Raw genomic sequence first — 20,233 nt, 5'->3', positions numbered from 1 at the left:
CTTCTTTTCTTCCTCCTTTGTTTCTCGTTTTTTTTTCTTCCTCCTCCTTCTTCCATACGCCTGCGTCTAGAAACACCCGGAAACACCTGGAAATTACTGGAAATTATGCTAAATATTTTCAGACTGGAGGTCCCAGGTCCCTGATGAGGTCATTAGCTGATGACGTTATATTTATTTACGTATCTATTACATATTGATATTGACCTATAGAAAAAATGGAGCTAGGCCAAAATGCCTTATATATTCTGACTTGCCACGTAATTTAAGCAACACACAATATCATAACATCTCCAGCCTGAGTAGTATTAAAGAAATACCAAAATGAAATATGGAAAATTGGAACTTTTGACACCATTAAAACTATTAAAAAGTCCACCCATTTTGGCTTTACAAGCATAAAAAGCACTTCATAAATATGAACTATCTTTTCAAACAATTCAAAGTTACCTAGAACCCTAAGTAAATAAATAAAACATAAAAGTATAAAAAAAAGTGTTGGAGCCTACAGCCGATTAAAAAAAAAACACTAAAAAGTACACCCATTTTGACTTAGCAAGAATACTAAACACTTAAAAAAAAATACGAACTATTTTTTTTTCAAACAATCTAAAGTTATTTACTAGCTGAAATTGAAATAAAAAAATAAATAAAAAGTTTAAATTTCGACGTTTAACAGGACTATAAATAATTCTAAAGTCCATGTACTTACTCAATAGAAATAAAAAAATAAATAAATAAAAATAAATAAATAAATAAATAAATAAAAATCCAATTTCAGAAACAACAAAAACTCATGGCAGCCCTTGATGGTGACCTCAGTCTAGAAGATAGCTGCCATTTTGCCTCAATTATTCTTTAGTCACACCAGAACCACGGAATGGAGATATATCTGACCAACAGATATGAAAGCTAGACATATGGCTCCATTTTCCCCACTCCCTACCCTCTATGTGATATAACTCCTCACTTCCCTACTCCCCACCCCTGGCTTTCCCACTTTCCCCCCTGCTTATGTCAACCCAACTGGCACCACACCCAGATAACTAACTAACCACCACTTCACTATGACTCTGTAGTCATACTTATTGTACTTGTTGCAGTATACATGTTATGAGAGAGAGAGAGAGAGAGAGAGAGAGAGAGAGAGAGAGAGAGAGAGAAACTGTTGCTCACTTTACAGTCCACTCTTTGTTAAACTGTCACTGTGATCATAAAGCCATCTTGAAAAATTCTATCAACTTCCATTAGGGACAAGATGCTTAAATATTTGAGAATAATAGGTACACTTTACAGGAAGTTCTACCACCACACCCACATGATGGGTGTTGAGTCCTGTGTTACCATGAAACACATGAAACAGGTCTTGGCATGAGACCAAGCTGAGCAGGCACTTAACTAACTGTTGTTTCATTACCACAAATACAGTATACTAATTGTGAACAGCTAATGAATGGTGATACTGGTAAAAAATAAGGCTCCATTCTTAAGTATATAGTTTTTTATTTACATCTGAAACAGCTGCAGTGGCAAGGAAGACAATTACACCATGTCCTCTTCCCAAAAAGTAGGTTAAACCAATAACTGATACTTTCAAAATCTGCAGATCATATTTACCTCTTCCAGAAAAAAAAGAAAAAAAAAATCATATGAGATTCACTAATCAGTTATCTTTGGTTCAAAGACTATTCAATCAAAAGTATGATATACACATACAGTCCCACAGTTAAGACTTGATAAGAGATAAGACAAGACTGATCATCAAAAAAAAAAATATATATATAAAGTAAAAAAGAAGAAAAAAAAAGTGAAGTATCATTAGTATAATTATGAAAAAAAAAAAAAAAAAAAAAAAAAAAAAAAAAAAAAAAAAAACAACCTCTAAACACACATATACACAAATGGGAAAGAGTAGCATAAGAGATATAGTGGCAGTTTGGTGATAGCTGACCCTCCCTTATCCAGCACCCCACATGAAAGGAGTCCAAGAGAATGTCACAGGAAAACATTTATGACATTACAGCATTAACAAGGCTAACTAGCACCTGGTACTTTTGTACACTGTCCATTTTTACAGTAAGACTATAATGGGTAAATACAGTGAGTTTATAAAAGACCCACATAACAAAGCTGCAAATTATTTTCCAATCACAACGAAATATTACAAGACGTTACACTGTTGGCACGACCTCTCAGCATCCAGCAAGATTCTGCACATTTCATTTGGATTAAGCTGTTTCTTGAAACAATATTACTGCTGTCCAGCAATATCCAGAGATAAGAGAGGGCCAACTTATAGCAAGGTAGTATGTTATTGGAACTAGTATTGGCAGTAATAGTAGTAGAATTAGTAGGAGTAGCAGTAGTAGTAATAATAGCAGTATAGTAATAGTAGTAGTGTAGTAGCATTGTTATTAAGGAAACAGGAGTATTATTATTTCTTGCAGTAATGGCAAGTAAAGCACATTATGAGGACCATTAACACAAAAGCCTTACACTTTGCATGAACCAGACACAAATGCACACATCATTGTAGTAATATCTGATTCAATTACTACATTACCAACAAGAAATGTTATGGACATGCAAAATGAAAAACTTGTGTGAGCAATTATTGTCACATTAAAAAGTAAATACCTAAAATTAATTAAGCCAGATAATATATCTCAATACATACTTCAGAGTTACATAATAAGCAGAGTACTATGTAATAAAAGCACCATTTATCACTAGAACAGTCTTCAGCAATACAAATAATTCTGCAAGAACATAAAAAAATTATGGATGTTATGATGAAATTTGGAATAAAATGATGACTGTGCCTTCATAGTTAATTGAATTATCATTATAATTATTTAGCATTATCTCTTTCTCACGCCTAGACTTAAACATACCACGGATATGGCACAATAGATTTTCAACATTCAGTACAAAGGACAAGCATGATACCAGTAGAACATTATCTAGGAGGATGCAGAATACAAGATCCATGGCAGTACTTGGATGGCTTTCATCATTCAACAGTTCATGTGTTCAACTGTTGTTATACTAATCACATTTCAGCATGAGAACAATGCCTTTCCAAAATATCTCATACTACTTTTTAGATTCTAATTTTGTGCATTACAAAAAATACATTTTTTTTTACTTTATATAAAAAAAAAGATACTTATATCTTACTAATTACAATAATTTCAAATACTTACAGTCTAATTTATTGAAAAATAATGAGCTGATGATTGGTATTTCAATTTACAAAGACTTTTCCTCTAAAATATATTTATGCATCACTATGCTAATTGTGACTTTACTCTCACAGTGTTCCACCTGGCAGTGTTGAGAATGTTTCCATCACTGCTCACCAGATACAAAGGCACTTGGTTTTGGCTGCATGTGCTGCTTCACTGATAAAAGCATCGCATGGCAGGTAACTTTGTTCAGTTTTTGTTAATATCAAGGGTGAAAAAATGTAATACTGATAATCCATCTAAGCACAAAGCATCATAATTTTGTAGTGACTGATAAAAAAAGTCTAATCATATGTTTTTAAGCTCTGCCCCAAAGCTGCTATGCTCCCAAATAAGGAGTCTAATAATATATATTTTTTTCTGTTCTGGGAACAGTTATCTCCACATATACATTAAACTCCTAATGTAGGAGTCAGTGGAACCTCACTGTTAGGGAAGAGAGCTTAAAACATACAAGTTCTCATGCTAATACTTCCTTGCATAAAGATAAGATCAACCAACATTTTGTGTATAACATGGATCAAATACAATATATTATTCAGAATACTCAAGATGGATAAATATATACATACATTGAGATGAAGACATGACAAGCCCATGAAATATTATGCTAATTGTGATATCTGACATTACTGAAGCAGTAGCAAACTCAAGGATGTCAATATGATGTAATAAAGTATTTAACATTGATGTAATAATGAAAATTTTAAATGGAAATCATTCATTCATGGCAGAGATCATTCTAGTCACATATTCAACTTTTGACATCCCACAGGAAGACTTAGCACAAAACAGAATTGGGTAAAGCTAAAATAAGAGTTGAAAATTCACACACAAACAAGTATAGCACTCTTCTGTGTTAAACATACACTCAGGCCAAAATAACGTGTCTTTGGAGAAGCTATATAATTGTAATTGACATGGAGACTTTCAAAGAAAAAAATTATTTTAAGTAAAAAATTATGACAGCCATAATAAACTACTAATACAAGACAGTGCTTACTATATTTTTTTCTTTTCTTTTCTTTCTGAATAGTTACAAATTTTGAAGCTTCATTCCTCTAATATAATGTTATGACTGGTCATTAGTTCTATGGTCATAAAAACTATAGCATATGTTCAACTCCTTATTTGGGTGTGGGGAGAGCTTAACAGTTCTGGGGCAGGGCTTAAAAAAGCATAAAATCATACATTCTCATCCCTCTCCAAGACATCCATAAATCAATCACTTCAAAATCTTCCATTTGGTGGCAATATGAGTGCATCCTCAAATGTGGAATACCTTAATTATGGTGAGTATTTTCTTGGCAACTTGTGATCCTATCATTACTTTAAACAAACTGTAATGTAGCACAGTTATTATTATTTTCTTTTTAGTAATATTTGTCATCTTAAAAATTTGATCACTTAAAAATTGAAGCAAATATCAGCAATGTATCTGCTATCTATGCCATGAAAACCAAATATGAATTAACAATCTCCAATGTCTGCTACTTTGCTAAGGTAATTGCAAAATAATTCTGAGAGAAAACATCACTCATCAAATATACACTTTACACAAACAGTATTCAGTAAATAAGCTTGCACCAAAAGACCAAGAAAATTACACACTGGTCTGGAAAGCTCTCCTGGCTTACTCAGAACAGAGGAAAACATTGAGTCACAGCACTTTTCCCTAGATGTTGTGCTTTAGTATTAATACTAAAAAAAAATAAGGATTTTCAGATCTAAGATTACGAGGCAATTGATCACCATTCAGTGAAGTCCAAAATAAAATGCTAAGACAAGAATAATTAAGCAATGCACTAAAGATATGGAGCATATGTACAGTAGTAAAAACTGCATCTTCACTCCAAAGAAACATTACACATTACATGATAATGTGAGGTCCAAAGACTAAGTCAAATAACAGAGGCCAGCTCTGAGATACATTTTAGGTGCTTTAAACATCACAGTCTAAAATTGTAGGCCATAATGATTTTGATGTCCTTTTAACAAGTCATCAACAGCAACACAGCCACACTCTGGTTTCTTAACTCTGGCCAGGCAGAAAGGCACACTCATGGTTCAGGACACAGTATCAAAATGGACAGAATGAGATGTGCACACTGTTACTTGAATTAAGATTTATTAAACTTTTGTTTTTACTTTTATCTAAGTAAATAATAAAGAAACCAAACAATGTGACTGTAAAGTTGTGAAAGGAGAAGCTGGGAGACTTGTTTCCAATACAGATACCTAACAATGCTGCACCTTTTGAAAATGTACTTCTTTTAATATTAATCAACTTATCACTTGTATTTTAATTAAGATGGACAATGTACATTAAGAGTATATTTCCTGTGACGAATATGTATTCTAATACTGATCATGGATGGGTAAATTTGAATAGCTTTGGGCATATGTAGAAATTAAGATATTCATATTGGTAATTGAGACTCATGTTGAAACATGTAGTGTTCCCTTCAATATGATTATCATCTCGTACTGTCAACTATGAGAAGCTGCAATGTTAATGGAAGGAAAACATAACTAACTTAAGTAAGTCAGTGAATTATCAAGAGAAAAAGGGAAACCATGTTATGTACACCTGTATAAATTCACTTGTTACAAAGAAAATTATTCTTTGTTCAGTAGACTTTAAGTATGCACTTCAAGGGTGGACTCTTTAAATGGATGTTCAGTGCCAAGGAGCCAATTCTCAGAGGTTGTCACATAATGTTTCTTGTCCATTTATATGGTTATGCTATAAAACCTATGTATACAAGAAATTTATTTTTACAATAAGTTTTCTTTACTATTAAAGTTTGATGCAAGTATTATATACTAGGTTCAATTTAAGACCTTTGCCTACTGACAAACCCTGAACAGTCAAATAACCAGGGTCCAAATACAGCTTAAATTATAAATGCAAGGTTCAATAATTTGCTGTGCACTGTGTAGAGTGTGACCTCCATCCCTGAAGTGGTTTTGCACTCACTGCAGGCTGGGCAGGAAATGCTAAGTTAGAATTAGTTCCTTGGGACAATATAACTGTGTTCCTCAGGAAGATGCAGCATTGAAACTGATGGGAGGCATCACCATCCTAACAATGATAAGACAAAAATTTACAGTTCAGGTATAAACTTTTCAATAAAGTTTGGTCATGAGATCACAGATAATTTAAATGAACTTAAAAACTGTAGATTACATTAAAAAGTCAGAAGTGCATACTGAAGGCCTACTATTTTTATATACATAATGCAAAAGGAACATTGTTCCACTCACACAAAAAGTCACATAACCCAGTGTCCAACAAAACTGACAGCTTTTAAAGTATCAGACATAGCCAAGAGTACCACTGCAGTGATTCATATTCCAAAGATGACAGAACACACCAAGAAGGAGGGCAGGGCAACACCCTTATCTCCACACAGCAACTCATTCTATGAAGCATTACACCCCATTGACTCAGTGTGACCATAAAGTGACAAATGCTTCTCATAAAGTCACAGCTTGCCTCAGCTTTGCTATACAGAACAATGCTTTATTTACTTATTACAAATGCAGGAATGTACTCATGCCTAAGTAAACACATTGTGCATGATGAGGCAGTGGCAAAATATGCAGCAAGGCCCAACAGCAGAGCTGGTTTATCACTGATGCACTATAATAGACTTATCTCTTGCAACTGTATCATTCAGTTGATCTCACCAGATGCAGGAGAACCTCCAACCAAGACTGTGTCCCTTCATGTATTCACAACTCCTCATCTATCATCCCTGTCACTCATTTTTTGTTCCCTCAGTCCAGCATTGGTATATTATATTGCATCTTCAGTACCTATAATTCAATGATATACAACTTTATTTAGTTTAGTGCATTCCTGCATTTGTACCTGAGTGGTGTCACATAACCCTACTGCTATGGAACCAAGACAGAACACTTAATAATTCTGTATGCATGAGGGAAAAAAAAAAAAAAAAATTCTACAGTTCCACCATAACAACCAAGGCAGCTCAGCCAACACTGCCAGTCACATATTGGCTTTATGAAGAGAACATGACACTTTAAGGCCACGTTGGATCAACTTGAGGTAAAGTCAGTCACCAACCAGAACAAATCAATCACATAATATTGGCACATTGCTAAATACTAAAAGCTTGCAACCACAGTGCTGACCAGTTTGTATTAGGAACCATTAATAAGTCTTTGCTCCCTCTACACACTCTTCATTACCTGAAGTCCTGCATCAGAATACAATGTGGTTTAGATTTATGCAACCACAAACAACTGTCAAGTTCATATGCTCCAAAAATTACTAATGCATCACACCCAGTAATCAAAGGGAAGTGTCACTTGAAGCCTAAAACTTATATTTGCTCTAGTAACCTGGTTCTTTAGTAACATGTTAATATACTATGGAGGTACTTTTCCTAATGTGTAAATTGAGCAACAACCTTATTTTAAAATACAGCTAGCCAAGCATATCTTTACAGTTAACCATCATAAAAAGAAAAATAAATAAATAAAATAAAGTAAATAAATAAATAATAATAATAATAATAATAATAATAATAATAATAATAATAATAATAATAATAATAATAATAATAATAATAAAAAAAAACAATAGAAAAAAAAATCTTCCCTTTGGTGTTACGAAATTCACAATATATTTTCGTCAGTAATAATTTTACTGAATGTGAAATCTTTCATCAAACTGTTACAGGACGAACTGCTTCCATCACTAGAGCTAACACTTGTCACCAGCTCCTGCTAATATTTATCAAGCTTTATGTGGAAGGATTTCATCATCCTTCTAAAAGCTGCAAGTTACATGAAAAGAAAGCAACTTTTCATGGAAATAATGAGTCTTACAAGAACCTTCAATTAGACCCCATGAATTGAAATACTCAACCACAGGCTATCCTCATGAAGTGTTAACTCATTAACTTCATTTTCTAGGAGTTATGGACAATGAGATTCATATCTCGCTGGGAGAACATACTCCTCAAGATTCTGTCACAAAATCCAACTGAAGATCAAATATCAGATAACATCCTGCAATGGTTTTGTAATATCCTTTGAAGTTTTGAGTTTATCTGCATCTTCCAAAATTATGAGCTCTGTTTTATTTTCTTGGTTGTTATTGAAGTAGTTCATGTCATTTTTCTTATAAAGTTCCTCATTAACTCTGTTATTAAGATAATCTCTCACAGTGTTTTTATTACCTGATGTTTGGGCTGAAGAGGCAGACCCATGCAGTGGACTGAATAAGTTTTGAATTCTGTTGGACAGTTTCTGTTTAGTTTTAGGTGAAGTAGGTGAGGCCAAAGGAGGTTCACTGGTATCACTAGATGGCAGTGATTTTGATTTAACCAAGGTTTTGTCTTGTGAGTGACCCTCTGGTGGTGCTGGATCTTGTTGGAGGGACTTACCTTTTACTAACTTGTCCCTGGGATGTGACAATTCAAATTCCTTTTTCTGAGGCTCGGGTGATTTGTTACTTTTCATATCACTTAGTTGTGTTGCCTTTCCTTTCACATTGGCTGAGGATGCTTGTTGTTCTTGACATGAGTATTCTCTGACGTCTGAGGCCTTTCTCCTGTGGTCTTTGGTCTGTACAGGATTATTCTTTGACATGCCGTGGGATGGTGAGTCTGCCTCATTTGCTGATAAGCTCTCAACTGATGGAATATTTCCCATTTCCCATTCCCTTCTAAGACGAGCTAATATACTTGGGGTGTCATCTGCGTCTATCTCTGTCTGACATGCTGACATAGGTGCAGATTTTCTGTAGCCATGTCCAACACTTGAATTAGCACGGCGCACAAGAATAGCAGCATTTTGCCTGTTACTACTGCGTACACTATTGCACTTCCTGCATGCAACAGTTGGGTGGTGTGGACTGCGGCACATAGGTGGCCTGGGTAATGGCACATCTATAGAAAGACTGGGAGAGCTTGGAGACACCATTTCTTGTTTTATGCAAACAGGTGAGGTATCTGGCAGTAAAGGTGTTGGCTGTTCAGTGGGATAAAAAGAATGTGCCTGCAGCCCAGTACTGGCTAGCTGCTGTGGTAGCACCTCATGGTGGCCATGGTATGGTGGTGGGTCACCTCGTGGATGAGTGACAGATGGATGACTCAATGAATTTGGATTTTGCGACTGTGCCATACTCAAGGCTGATAGGTTTCTTGTCAAGGGAAACATAGTTGAGGCTTCAGCAGCATATGCAGGTGGAGAATCATATTGTGGATGAGAAAGGCCAGACACGTCATTATAGGAACTGGTCTGTACAGAACTTGGATACTCTGGACCCTTATTCAGACCATGGTGAGATAAATCACTTGAAGGATGCTGACTAGGCTGCAGCATTGAGGGACGTATCTCTACACTCGCCAATAGTGACTGGGAAACCGAGCCTTCTCCAGCTGCAGAGCTTGAATTAACCAATCCTGGAAAACACACCACACGCAGCTGCAATGAAATATTTGTGTCACCACCAGAAAGCTGACAGTAGGAGGGTAAATGGCCAATCTCGTTGATACCTATTCTCCTAATGACTACAACCAATATTCTCACTGATCATATAGGATAAAAGCTCCACACTGATTTATCCGTTGATCATGGTTAACCACAAACATCTTTCTCCTGATCTATAAATCCTAAATGATGCTCCCATCTGCTTAACGGCTTGTCTGTCAACAATGACTATACAAACCAGCAATAAGATGTCATTACATTCCCAATATTTGAGTGACAAGAACCCAATGTTAGTGTTTGTCACATGACTACTTGATTGTATTCATTCTATACTGTAATACCTGGCTAACCATTTAACCTGTCTGAAATGTTGCAGATATAAACATCATTGTATTACCAGATGATCATACAGAGATTCTGCAAATTATTTTTGTATAGAACTTTGAACCTCTAAGATGTACTTTTAAGATATTAGTGTTTGAGGCCACACAACTCAAAATGTTAACTGTTAGTGCCTCCAGTCTGTGTGTGCCAGCACTGAGCAAGGATGGGTGAGTGTAAAGTTACACATTGGTGTGAGTGGAGAATGGGCCTTGTGTCAACCTTACCTAATCTACATTGATGCCCATTCATTGGAATTTCCTCAAGGGTGTGACCATAACATCAGTCTTCATATATGAGTTTCAATACACTCAACTCTTGTACACTCCATCCTCCTCTATCCCACATCTCTCCTCTCTGCCATTATTAGCACATTCTACAATCCCCACCCACTGAGGGGCCAGTGACAAAAAATCAAAACAGATAAATGTTTGAAATTGCTGCACATGTTCTGTAGCAGCCTCAAAGCTCAGCTCCCCAGAGTTTACTAATGATGCACAGCACATTAAGGTGGGCATGGACTAGTCTACAACTCAAGAAAGGATACATGGCATCTACAATCACATTTCATTTATCCCAATACAAAACAAGGTTTACTGTCACATAGCACCAATAAAGAACAAAACTTAGTTTTCTCTCAGTGACTGTGACAAGTTTCATAGCATAAAGCCTTGTGTGTCTATCAGTCTGTCTCTGATGCCTCACCCTCTACTTGGAGTATCCCTCCAAGGAGTGGCCATGGCTTCCACTTCTTCCAGTTCAGACACTTCCTTACCAGCATCTCTTTCACACATGCATCCCTTCTCCCTATTCCTTCCCTTCTAAGTCCTCAATTTTGCCAACATACACCAACACACACTCAGTATGGCCAAATCACCCCAACGAGTTTCTTGTAAACCATTCCACCACTCCACATTGCTCTATTCATAATATTTTCCATGCTGCACCTTTCCCACTCACTCTCTCACATCATCACCCACATTGACTTCTCACATAACTCCCTTTCAAAGTACACATACTCAACTTTTATGCTCTTGTGAATCAATGCAATTAAACAGCATAAAACAAAGGGAGAGCAATTTCTGTAAGCTGGCACACAAAAAAAAGCAGGTATATTTGTGGTCAGCCTCAAATCACACATACACACAAGACCATGACACTCCAAATACTTCATAGATCAGTTTAAGCCTCATCACTAAATTAAAAAGCTTAAGGTTTGATCTGGCTTACCTAAACTTGTATTTCTTTGGTCAACAAACAACTGATCAATTGACACATAAGCCATGTTAATGATTTACCTCTTTCTTAGTGGTTCATAGCTCTTCAGGTTTTAAAGAACAACTGCAACATTCCTAAATCACGCACATTTTTTGGACTAAATGTTCACTGAATTAAGTCTTTTTGTCTTCCCAAACTAGAAGGTGAAGCTAAGACTAAAACCCAAAAGCCATCTACTTTCAATACTACTTGAAAAGCAGGAACAACTTCAACTACTACTACTGTTTCTACTGAAGAAGACTACCTTTGAAAATGAGGTGGAAATAAAATCTTCAGAAGGACCAATTAATTAAGAAATTTAAGAATTTCCACCTCTTCCACTACTGAATAACTATTCCAGAAGTGCCATACTTTACTGTGAAACAATCATGACAAAGAAAGAAATTTACTTCCCAATATAATTTGTTTTTCCAGAACTGAAAGGAATGCACCAAAACATCCCTAAGTACCAAAGTATTCCAGTGCCTCTACATTGAAGCTCTATCTTCATTCTACTGCTCTACAATGCACGCTTTGGCCAGGAAAAAATGAAAATAATAGGTTCACTAAACAAGAAGGGGTTGCAATGACAAAAGCTAAGCAACAGAGAAGACAAAGAGTTTAAAGGTTGAAAAGAGATTAGGAGGACAAAAAAAAATATATGTATGGCTTAATTAGTCAAACAAATCAGTATAGTTTTATAACACATGGAATAAAAACATGAGATTAGACTTTCATAAGCTGTTTTCTCACAAGTGATTATATGATCACATAAGGTATTGCTTTCAGTTTATAAAGCACAAAACACACTCTGAAATATTACATCTCACCCACCTTCCCAAGCATTGGATCTTCATTATCCAGGAGCAGATCATCAGAACCTGGAGCCTCCGATTTCATGCCAGCCACTGCAGACTGGCTTCCTCCTTCACTGTTATCCATTCTCCTTCCTTCGGCTCCTGACTCCTGCAGCCGGCCAATGGAGCCAAGGGAGTGCAGGTCTTGTCCCAGAGTCACTGGCAGCATGAGAGACTTTTATCAAATACCAGGGAAAACAAGCACCCTTGATTAAAAAAATACAAAAAAATTACCTTTGAAAATACACTTTGAATCAGAAAAGATCTGCAATCATGGTTGGGAAATCAATGTTTGCTGAATCAGAAGACATGACACTAATGATAAAAATTCACTAAACTTAACTTGTCATGTTTCAGATCATGCTTAGCTATAATGGAAATATGCTCATGAAAAGCTGACACGAAAAATGGAATGCCTCATGTTACGTACACAAACAGCTGGGAAATAGATATGAACAACTTCAGCAGATCACAAAAATGCTCACTGCTTTGCAAGGGTTAGCTGTGTAGTAGTATTGTTATTTGGATTCATAAGTGAGTAACTTGGACAAACATTATATTTTGTGGTTTAGAATATATCACATAAAGACTGTTTTGTTGTATAAGTCATCATACATATCAAACTGTGTGTGTGTGTGTGTGTCATCATTTATTCTCCCAGATTAGTCACAAAAATCTTCAGGTCTCCTTTTCAAACACAGGATGCTTTAATGATGTTACCTTTCACTCTTTTTTGGTTCAAATGCTGATCCACTAACTCCTCTCAGGACAGTCTACATGTACTTCTCCACTTCTCATACTTTCATTCACTATGTTATTCTTCCTAAATCCTCCTGAGGCCCAACCAAATGTCACCCACTTCACTTCTTTGCAACTCCCAGTACCTGCTATCTTGTAAATACTCTATCTCTCTCTTTCTCTCTCTTAAAAAAAATAATAAATAAATAAATAAATAAATAAATAATACTTCATTCACATCACCCTTACTCTATGCTCTTCCAATGAAGCTCATTTCAAATGTTTGTATTTTCCTTCTCTTTACTGCTTTTAATATAGCAAATGCAGTTCATGTCAAGGTACACAACTATATATTAATGATTCCAACAACTAAATACACACTTTTCTCTTATGTAATCCCACCTGTTAATCTAATAGTTCTTGTACAATGCAATGCTTTCTCTATTGTGTGTGTGTGTGTGTGTGTGTGTGTGTGTGTGTGTGTGTGTGTGTGTGTGTGTGTGTGTGTGTGTGTGTGTGTGTGTGTGTGTGTGTGTGTGTGTGTGTGTGTGTACATAGTAGTAAATTTATGCATGCAAATTGCTAAAGCAGGGTAATAAGGAGTAGGGAATTTGATAATTAGGGATACACATATGGCCAATTAAAGCAAATTACAAATAAGTAGACATAAAATAAGCTGAATAATTGTTCACAAGCAAGTTTCAAAAGAAAAAAATGACAAATACAAGAAAAACAAAACAACTTACTCTAAATACAAGCGAACAACTTTAAACATATAAAAATACTAAAAATTTAACAGCTGCAGGATTTACATAAACAAAAAGATACAAAAGAAGTGTTGAATGTCTCACCTACAACATTCAAAGGAGGTTTATGTGAACAGGCAGGCAGGCAGGCAGTTAAGTGGGCAGACAGCAGGCAGGTGGACAACATACATTCTGCTCACAAGTCACAGAACATTAAGCAGATGCACAATGGATGGTTCTTCAGAGGTTTGGGCCATAAAACACAACATGCAACAGTAACACAACAGATGGACTCAACACTGAACACACATCATCATCATCATTGCATGTAAGTCCACATAACACAACACATAACCTCAATTAGTACACTGAGGTAAGGTGTGACATTCAGCTCTATTGCAGTTAATTGTTAACCATGAATAGCTTGGTGTACATAAATATATTACAATCACAGGTGGCTGCTATTTCAATATGAATGCTCTCTCTCTCTCAGGTATCAAAACATCTCTGTTTAAATAATACTGACATGAAAATCAGTACCAGGATATTGTCTACACTGATCATGAACACACAGTCTGCAACATCAAAAGCCTGCAATACTCCTGCCACTCCTTTTACTACAGGAGGATTTCACCAAGCTCTTCATCACGCCTGGGAGTACCTGGGGTGCTGGAGCCGACCCCAGCACAGCCCAGCCCACTGCTGCTGTGGGAGTGCACTGTGGAAGCCTGCGTGCTGTGACCCATGCTGGTGCTGCTGTTGCTCTGGCAATCCAAACTGTAAAATAGTGGCAATAAATTTCACCCCAAATAAGTAGAACAGATGTGCTGGAAATATGGTAGTGCTCCCAAACAGTTAGATTTAATTGCCATTTCAAAATTAATTACATCTCTTAAATACAGTTCATGAATAAAAAGTTTGTAAAGCAGGATCGACACATATATTTTGGACTTTCCAATTCAGTGCATATTCAGTATTCTAAAGGAACATTTTTTTTATATTTTCAATAGTGAGTGTGAATTACATGCACAAACAAAATTATTTCATTCATAACATAACTGTAAACAGATTCCTTTGTGGACTGACAGGTGTGACAGTGTGACACCTCAACCAATATCTAAGCCACTGATTTATGTGGTAAATAGGGTTTTGACAGAAAATGAGTTGGAATGACTTCCACCTGACCCAAGCTATACATCCTTGGCCTCTTCTCTTATGGGATGAACATCTAGACTGTCCTCTTTTATCATAAAGTGAACACTAACCTTTTTCCACTGCTAAGTGTTGTTCTCATGAGAGCCTTTTGATACAAAACCTCTTTCTCTTCAACTCTTCGCTGCAAGGCCCTTATCATTGCATCTCGTTCTGCAATATGGCTTTCTAATTCCCTATTTCTGGAAATACAGAAACATAGCAATCATTTGCTTTGGGAAAAACTAATCTGTGTTAAGCTCTCGCTACAATGAACATATTGAAAGCTGCTTTAATTCAAGCCACCTAAGATCAAATATCAAGAATTTGACATTATAGCACATGAACATCATTAGATTAAGAACATTCTCACTGCTCACAATAAGAATGTGAATCAAATACAATAGAAATTTTCAAGCACAACTGATTTATCATATCATATAAAAAGCAATACCATGGGGCAAAAAAATAAAGGAAACTCATGACATCATGAATGAAATCATATTACACACTACATTAACAATAAAGGAGACAACAGTAGCATGGGCCCTGAAAATAAACACAAACCATAGACTAAACAACACCATAGGTTCAAAAACTAAAAGGAACCCATGAAATTACCATAAAATATAACAGCATAAGCCCAAAAAGAAATCAGTAAACCCACAACACCAATATAAACACAGTATCATATCTAAAAAAAAAAAAAAAAAAAAAAAAAAAAAAAAAAATATATATATATATATATATATATATATATATATATATATATATATATATATATATATATATATATATATATATATATATATATATATATATATATATATATATATATATATATATATATATATATATATATATATATATATATATATATATATTTATATATATAAAGAAAGAAAGTAAAAAAGAAAACACATGTCACAATATATACAACACTACATTCCTTTGACAAGCCGGTAGCTAAAGTCTCCAATGGACTGACCTTGCTTCAAACTCTGCCTGCTTCTTGCTCATGTTGTGAATCTCCTCCATCTGACGCAGCTTGTCTAACTTGGCTTGACTGAAGGAGCGTTCACTTTCATGGTTGCTCTTCTCCAGTGCGGCAATTTTGGTGTCCCTGAAAATGTAATAATAAGAGGTAAATCCTGGTGTGAAGTACAGTGGGCCACAACTGTCCCTTTCCCAGGGGATGATGGGGCTAGGAGTGTTAATGTGTGGTGCCTTGTCTGGGCCACCCCGTGTGTGACTGCCAGCATGGTATACAGATAGATGAACTGTTACAAGCACAATATGGGTGCTTTGTCATAAGTTGTCCTAAACATTCACTACTTTATGTACAATCTGAGTGGTTCACCATCACCCAGTCCCAAACACTCACTTGGGCATGGACGCAGCATCAATGGCCAGCTGCCGCATCGCTGACTCCTGCAGGTACCGTTGCTCCCACTTGGTGACCTCACCCTCCAGGATCATGATCCTTTCTTCCTTCTCCCGAAGCTCACGTTGCAAATCACTTATCTTGCTCCCTGGATCTTCCTGAAATACATCAATTCAACACTTTATATCATTTACTACAGTGCACTGAGCATACTGATCTCTGTTGTTTCAAGGTAATTTTTAATGTAATAACTTTAGTGAACTATTGAATGAGCTGACAGAAAATTAATGTTAGCATAAAAAATTAGCTCGTTAAAAGAACAATGACGCATAAAAAAGGAAAGGTTGTGCTATCTAAAAAATAAAAAACAAAATAAACAAATAAATTATAAATAAATAAATAAATAAATAAATAAACTTACAAGCCAGCATTTAATGCTTCTTTAATTACATTATGGCAATTTATCCAGTTTTCTTCTTTTTATTTAAACACACAAGAATCTAAATCAAGGTATCTCACCTGTTTGGAGCCAAGACGCAGTGCTTCCACTTCTTTTTCCAGCTTATAACGTAAATTCTTCTCTGACTGTTCCCTCTTGTCAGCCGCCAACTGAAGGGAGACTATAAAACGTTTGAGTTGCCCTGCTTGCTCCACTATGTTCTGTTTCTTTCGCAACTGTGGAAAAAGTACACCTCAGTAGACTATACACCAATAACTTTAGGATTTCAAATTAAACTGGGTGATAAACACCTGATAACGAGGGAACCATATATAAATATATAAAAAATTCATATAAAGCCCATTATGAAAAAATATCTATTAAGTGAAACCATAAAAATTCAGATATAACTAAGGAGATTCATGAAATGGTGATCTTGTGTTGTGCTGCCAAGTTGTTAGAATATTGTATCCATTTGTGGAGCTGTAGTAGGCATATTTGTGTTTGGAGGTGGCTAACAGTAGATCACTCACAAAATCATACATCAAAAGTCAGATGTGCACATACACCAGACCGACAATAGCAATAAACATACCTCTTCTTCGAGTTTTACAACATTAGCCTGAGCGTTGGTCAAAGCAGAATCCAGGATGTCAATGTGTGACCGTTGTTCATTCAAAGTTTGTTTCTGGGCAGTCAACTCAATTTCCTGTCTTTCCTTTGCAGCAATCAGCTCTTTATCTGAAACATGGCCACATTTATTATACTATCTAAAAAAAGTCATCAAGTGTAGCACCCTCAGGTAACATGGACACTTAAAAAGACAGAGAAAAATGAAGTGCTGAAGTTGTATGAAAATGAAGTATTGTAAAAAAAAAAAACAGCTCATTATATAATAGGAAGATAGTGTGATAGAATACTGATGAAGACAGCAGACACATGTGATGATTAAGAAAGATGGAGAGTGCAAGACCACAATGCATGGACAAGAACAGATGGGAATTTCAAGAAATAGTAAGAGAACCTAATGGAAATGTAGGGATAATATAGGAAGGCAAGGCAGATTGAGAACTGGATGAAGATGAAAGGAAAAAAAAGTTTTACTACTGTGATGCAGAGATTAGTACAGACAGAGTGATGATCACAATAGCTACCAAAGATTACAAAAAGTAACAGGGAAACAGGCAACATACTTTGTGATATGAGCTGTGCTATTAAGACGTCTCTTTTATTCAGTTCCTTGCGGAGTGCATCGCTGCTGTCGCTTGACATGGGACGGTTAGAAATCTGAGTGCTGAGGACGTCAACCTGGTCCTTGAGGTCAGCATTCAGCTCAGTTAGCCGCTTCACTTCAGCATGCAGTTTGTGCCGGGCCAGCCGCTCCAACTGCTCCCGCCGCTCAGACGACTTCACCAGCGCCTGGTGGGCCTCATGAACCTTCACAATCTCCATCTCAAACTGCCAGGGAGAAGAAAACAATTACTCTGACACTAAAGCTCTTAACATGCAGGCACAGTGGACATAGTGGATCACATGTAGATCAGTCAACTCAGCTACTTTTTGGGATGTGTGAATTCAAGTTAGGTTAGGCTAGGACTGGTTAGATGAGATGAGGTAACTAAATACAACATAGCCTAGCCCATCCCAAAAATAGGTGAGGAGGATGATTTTCTTGTGATGCCACAGATAACAGCAACTCACATTAACCCACTTCTGTTTATAAATTAATTACCCTCAACTACGATGGTAAATTTTGTGAAAGGTTGTTAAGTCAGTTGAGCTTCATATTATGCAATGTAACTCAAAATGAGAAGAAAACTAAAATATGTCACTGATTTTCAAAAGGCAAAAGTAAAAGTATAGAAGATGAGACATTCAACTATTGGTCTGAATTAAATCTGCAGCCTTTCAGCAATCAGTCCAGTACTTTCCCATAAAGCCACCTCAAAACATGATGAACACAGCCTTTAGTTAATTCTCTCTCTCTCTCTCTCTCTCTCTCTCTCTCTCTCTCTCTCTCTCTCTCTCTCTCTCTCTCTCTCTCTCTCTCTCCTAGATCCATACACACTTACCCTTTGAAGTTTTGCTACTTTCCTATGATACATATCCACTTCCATCTTTAAGGCACTGTTTTCCTGAGCCAATAAATCTGCTACTTCCTGCATGGGGCCTTCAGCATAATCAGTCTGTCCTGACACAACTCTGAAAAGAATTATATACTTGCTGAAAATTCATTCAATGCAGTAAAAAAAAAAAAAAAAAAAAAAAAAATACATTCAGTATTAACATGACAAGAATTATCCCTAAATTATCATTCTATATTTTTCTATCACTAAGAATTCAACTGTAATTATCTCATGAACATTATTTGCTTCATGCCTCACAACACTACTACAATACCTCTGACTCAGCAGCTCCTTGGGACTAGAGGCATCTTTGGCATTATTTATCCTCGTCAAATCAGGCTGGGACTTTGACAAGCTGGCTTTTTCAACTGAATGATTCCCAAATTCCACTTGTCTCTCTGATTTCTCTGATTGCTTTGACCGCCACATGGGATAAGCCGGTGGAGGAGGTAAATTCAACAGATCATAACTTCCACTAGAATCTAAATCTCTAAAAAGAGGAGCCTGGGACAAATCTCTGGTCATCATGCCATTTTCTGTGATCAAATTAATGCCACTGTTTGAGGACGATGCACTCTGGTCACTGCATCCACTCCCCTTCCCCTCACGCTTCAAAAGGTGCTTCAGAACCTCAGACTGATCCAGGTATGAGGAGGGAATATCCGGCAGGTCAGTGGATGTCTGATAGTTCATCGATGCACGGGAGGATAGCTTTGGGGACCCAGGAATGCTGCTGTGGCTTAAGTAAGGCACGTGTGATTTCTGAGACGGCACTGATGAGTCCAAGAGTGAGGAATTAAGTAGTGTAGAAGACAAGAGGTTTGCCTTTCCAGCTGATGACTCGATGAGATGCGTGTTGAGTAGAGAAGAGTTGAGTTTGAGAGATTCCATATTGAGTTGGTGAGCTTGACTGGTGTACTGCGAAGGTCCTGTGTCTTGCCCATCCAGTAGACTTGCAGACCTAACAACACAAAGCAATAAATTAATTCATCAATACCCAGATGCATTGCACTCCTAACAATGTGGCCATGATAGGATTCTACAGGACAGCTGCCAACTGACACTCAACTGAATAGATATGAAACATGTCAAGATGATTGTCACCACAGCAAGATCTTACCTGAAAATCATGTTTCTTATAACTGAAATAGTCATTCAGAGTCATGCAAGCCATCACAACTATCACCACTGCACTAACTGATGCTTGAATCTCACACCATCAAAATCAGTGTTCATGGTGGGGAAGATGAAATAGTTTCACTTCAAATGTAATGGAGAGAAAAAAAAAAAAAAAAAATCATAAGGCAGTAGTTTCCAACCTTGCTGAGAACGGTGCAACACTGTAAATGGATAACTAATGAAATACAAAAAACAGTGGCTCCTCAATAAAATCTCTTTTTT

General features: G+C 36.4%; 1 protein-coding gene across 3 annotated transcripts in view; it reads right to left on the bottom strand.

Moving 5' to 3' along the window:
* Nucleotides 1–1,480: 1,480 nt before the first annotated feature.
* The window catches only part of LOC135089264 (angiomotin-like), a 26,992-nt gene continuing 8,239 nt past the window's right edge, over nt 1,481–20,233 (bottom strand). For 2 of the 3 annotated variants that reach the window (XM_063984716.1, XM_063984715.1), the window contains exons 5-15: nt 19,107–19,793; nt 18,779–18,908; nt 17,900–18,164; nt 17,302–17,447; nt 16,787–16,942; nt 16,268–16,425; nt 15,872–16,006; nt 14,958–15,086; nt 14,354–14,469; nt 12,186–12,367; nt 1,481–9,707 (exon numbers count right to left, since the gene is read on the bottom strand). In XM_063984716.1, the coding sequence (XP_063840786.1) occupies nt 8,277–9,707; nt 12,186–12,367; nt 14,354–14,469; nt 14,958–15,086; nt 15,872–16,006; nt 16,268–16,425; nt 16,787–16,942; nt 17,302–17,447; nt 17,900–18,164; nt 18,779–18,908; nt 19,107–19,793 (3,535 nt within the window). In that variant the 3' untranslated portion in view covers nt 1,481–8,276. The remainder of the gene's footprint in view (nt 9,708–12,185; nt 12,368–14,353; nt 14,470–14,957; nt 15,087–15,871; nt 16,007–16,267; nt 16,426–16,786; nt 16,943–17,301; nt 17,448–17,899; nt 18,165–18,778; nt 18,909–19,106; nt 19,794–20,233) is intronic. The other variant, XM_063984717.1, reaches the window with a different exon arrangement.

This window comes from Scylla paramamosain, chromosome 32, assembly GCF_035594125.1.
Source record: "Scylla paramamosain isolate STU-SP2022 chromosome 32, ASM3559412v1, whole genome shotgun sequence".
Taxonomy (NCBI): Eukaryota; Metazoa; Arthropoda; class Malacostraca; order Decapoda; family Portunidae; genus Scylla; species Scylla paramamosain.
Note: the sequence above shows the minus strand (reverse complement) of the source record. Positions and strands in the feature narration are given on the sequence as shown.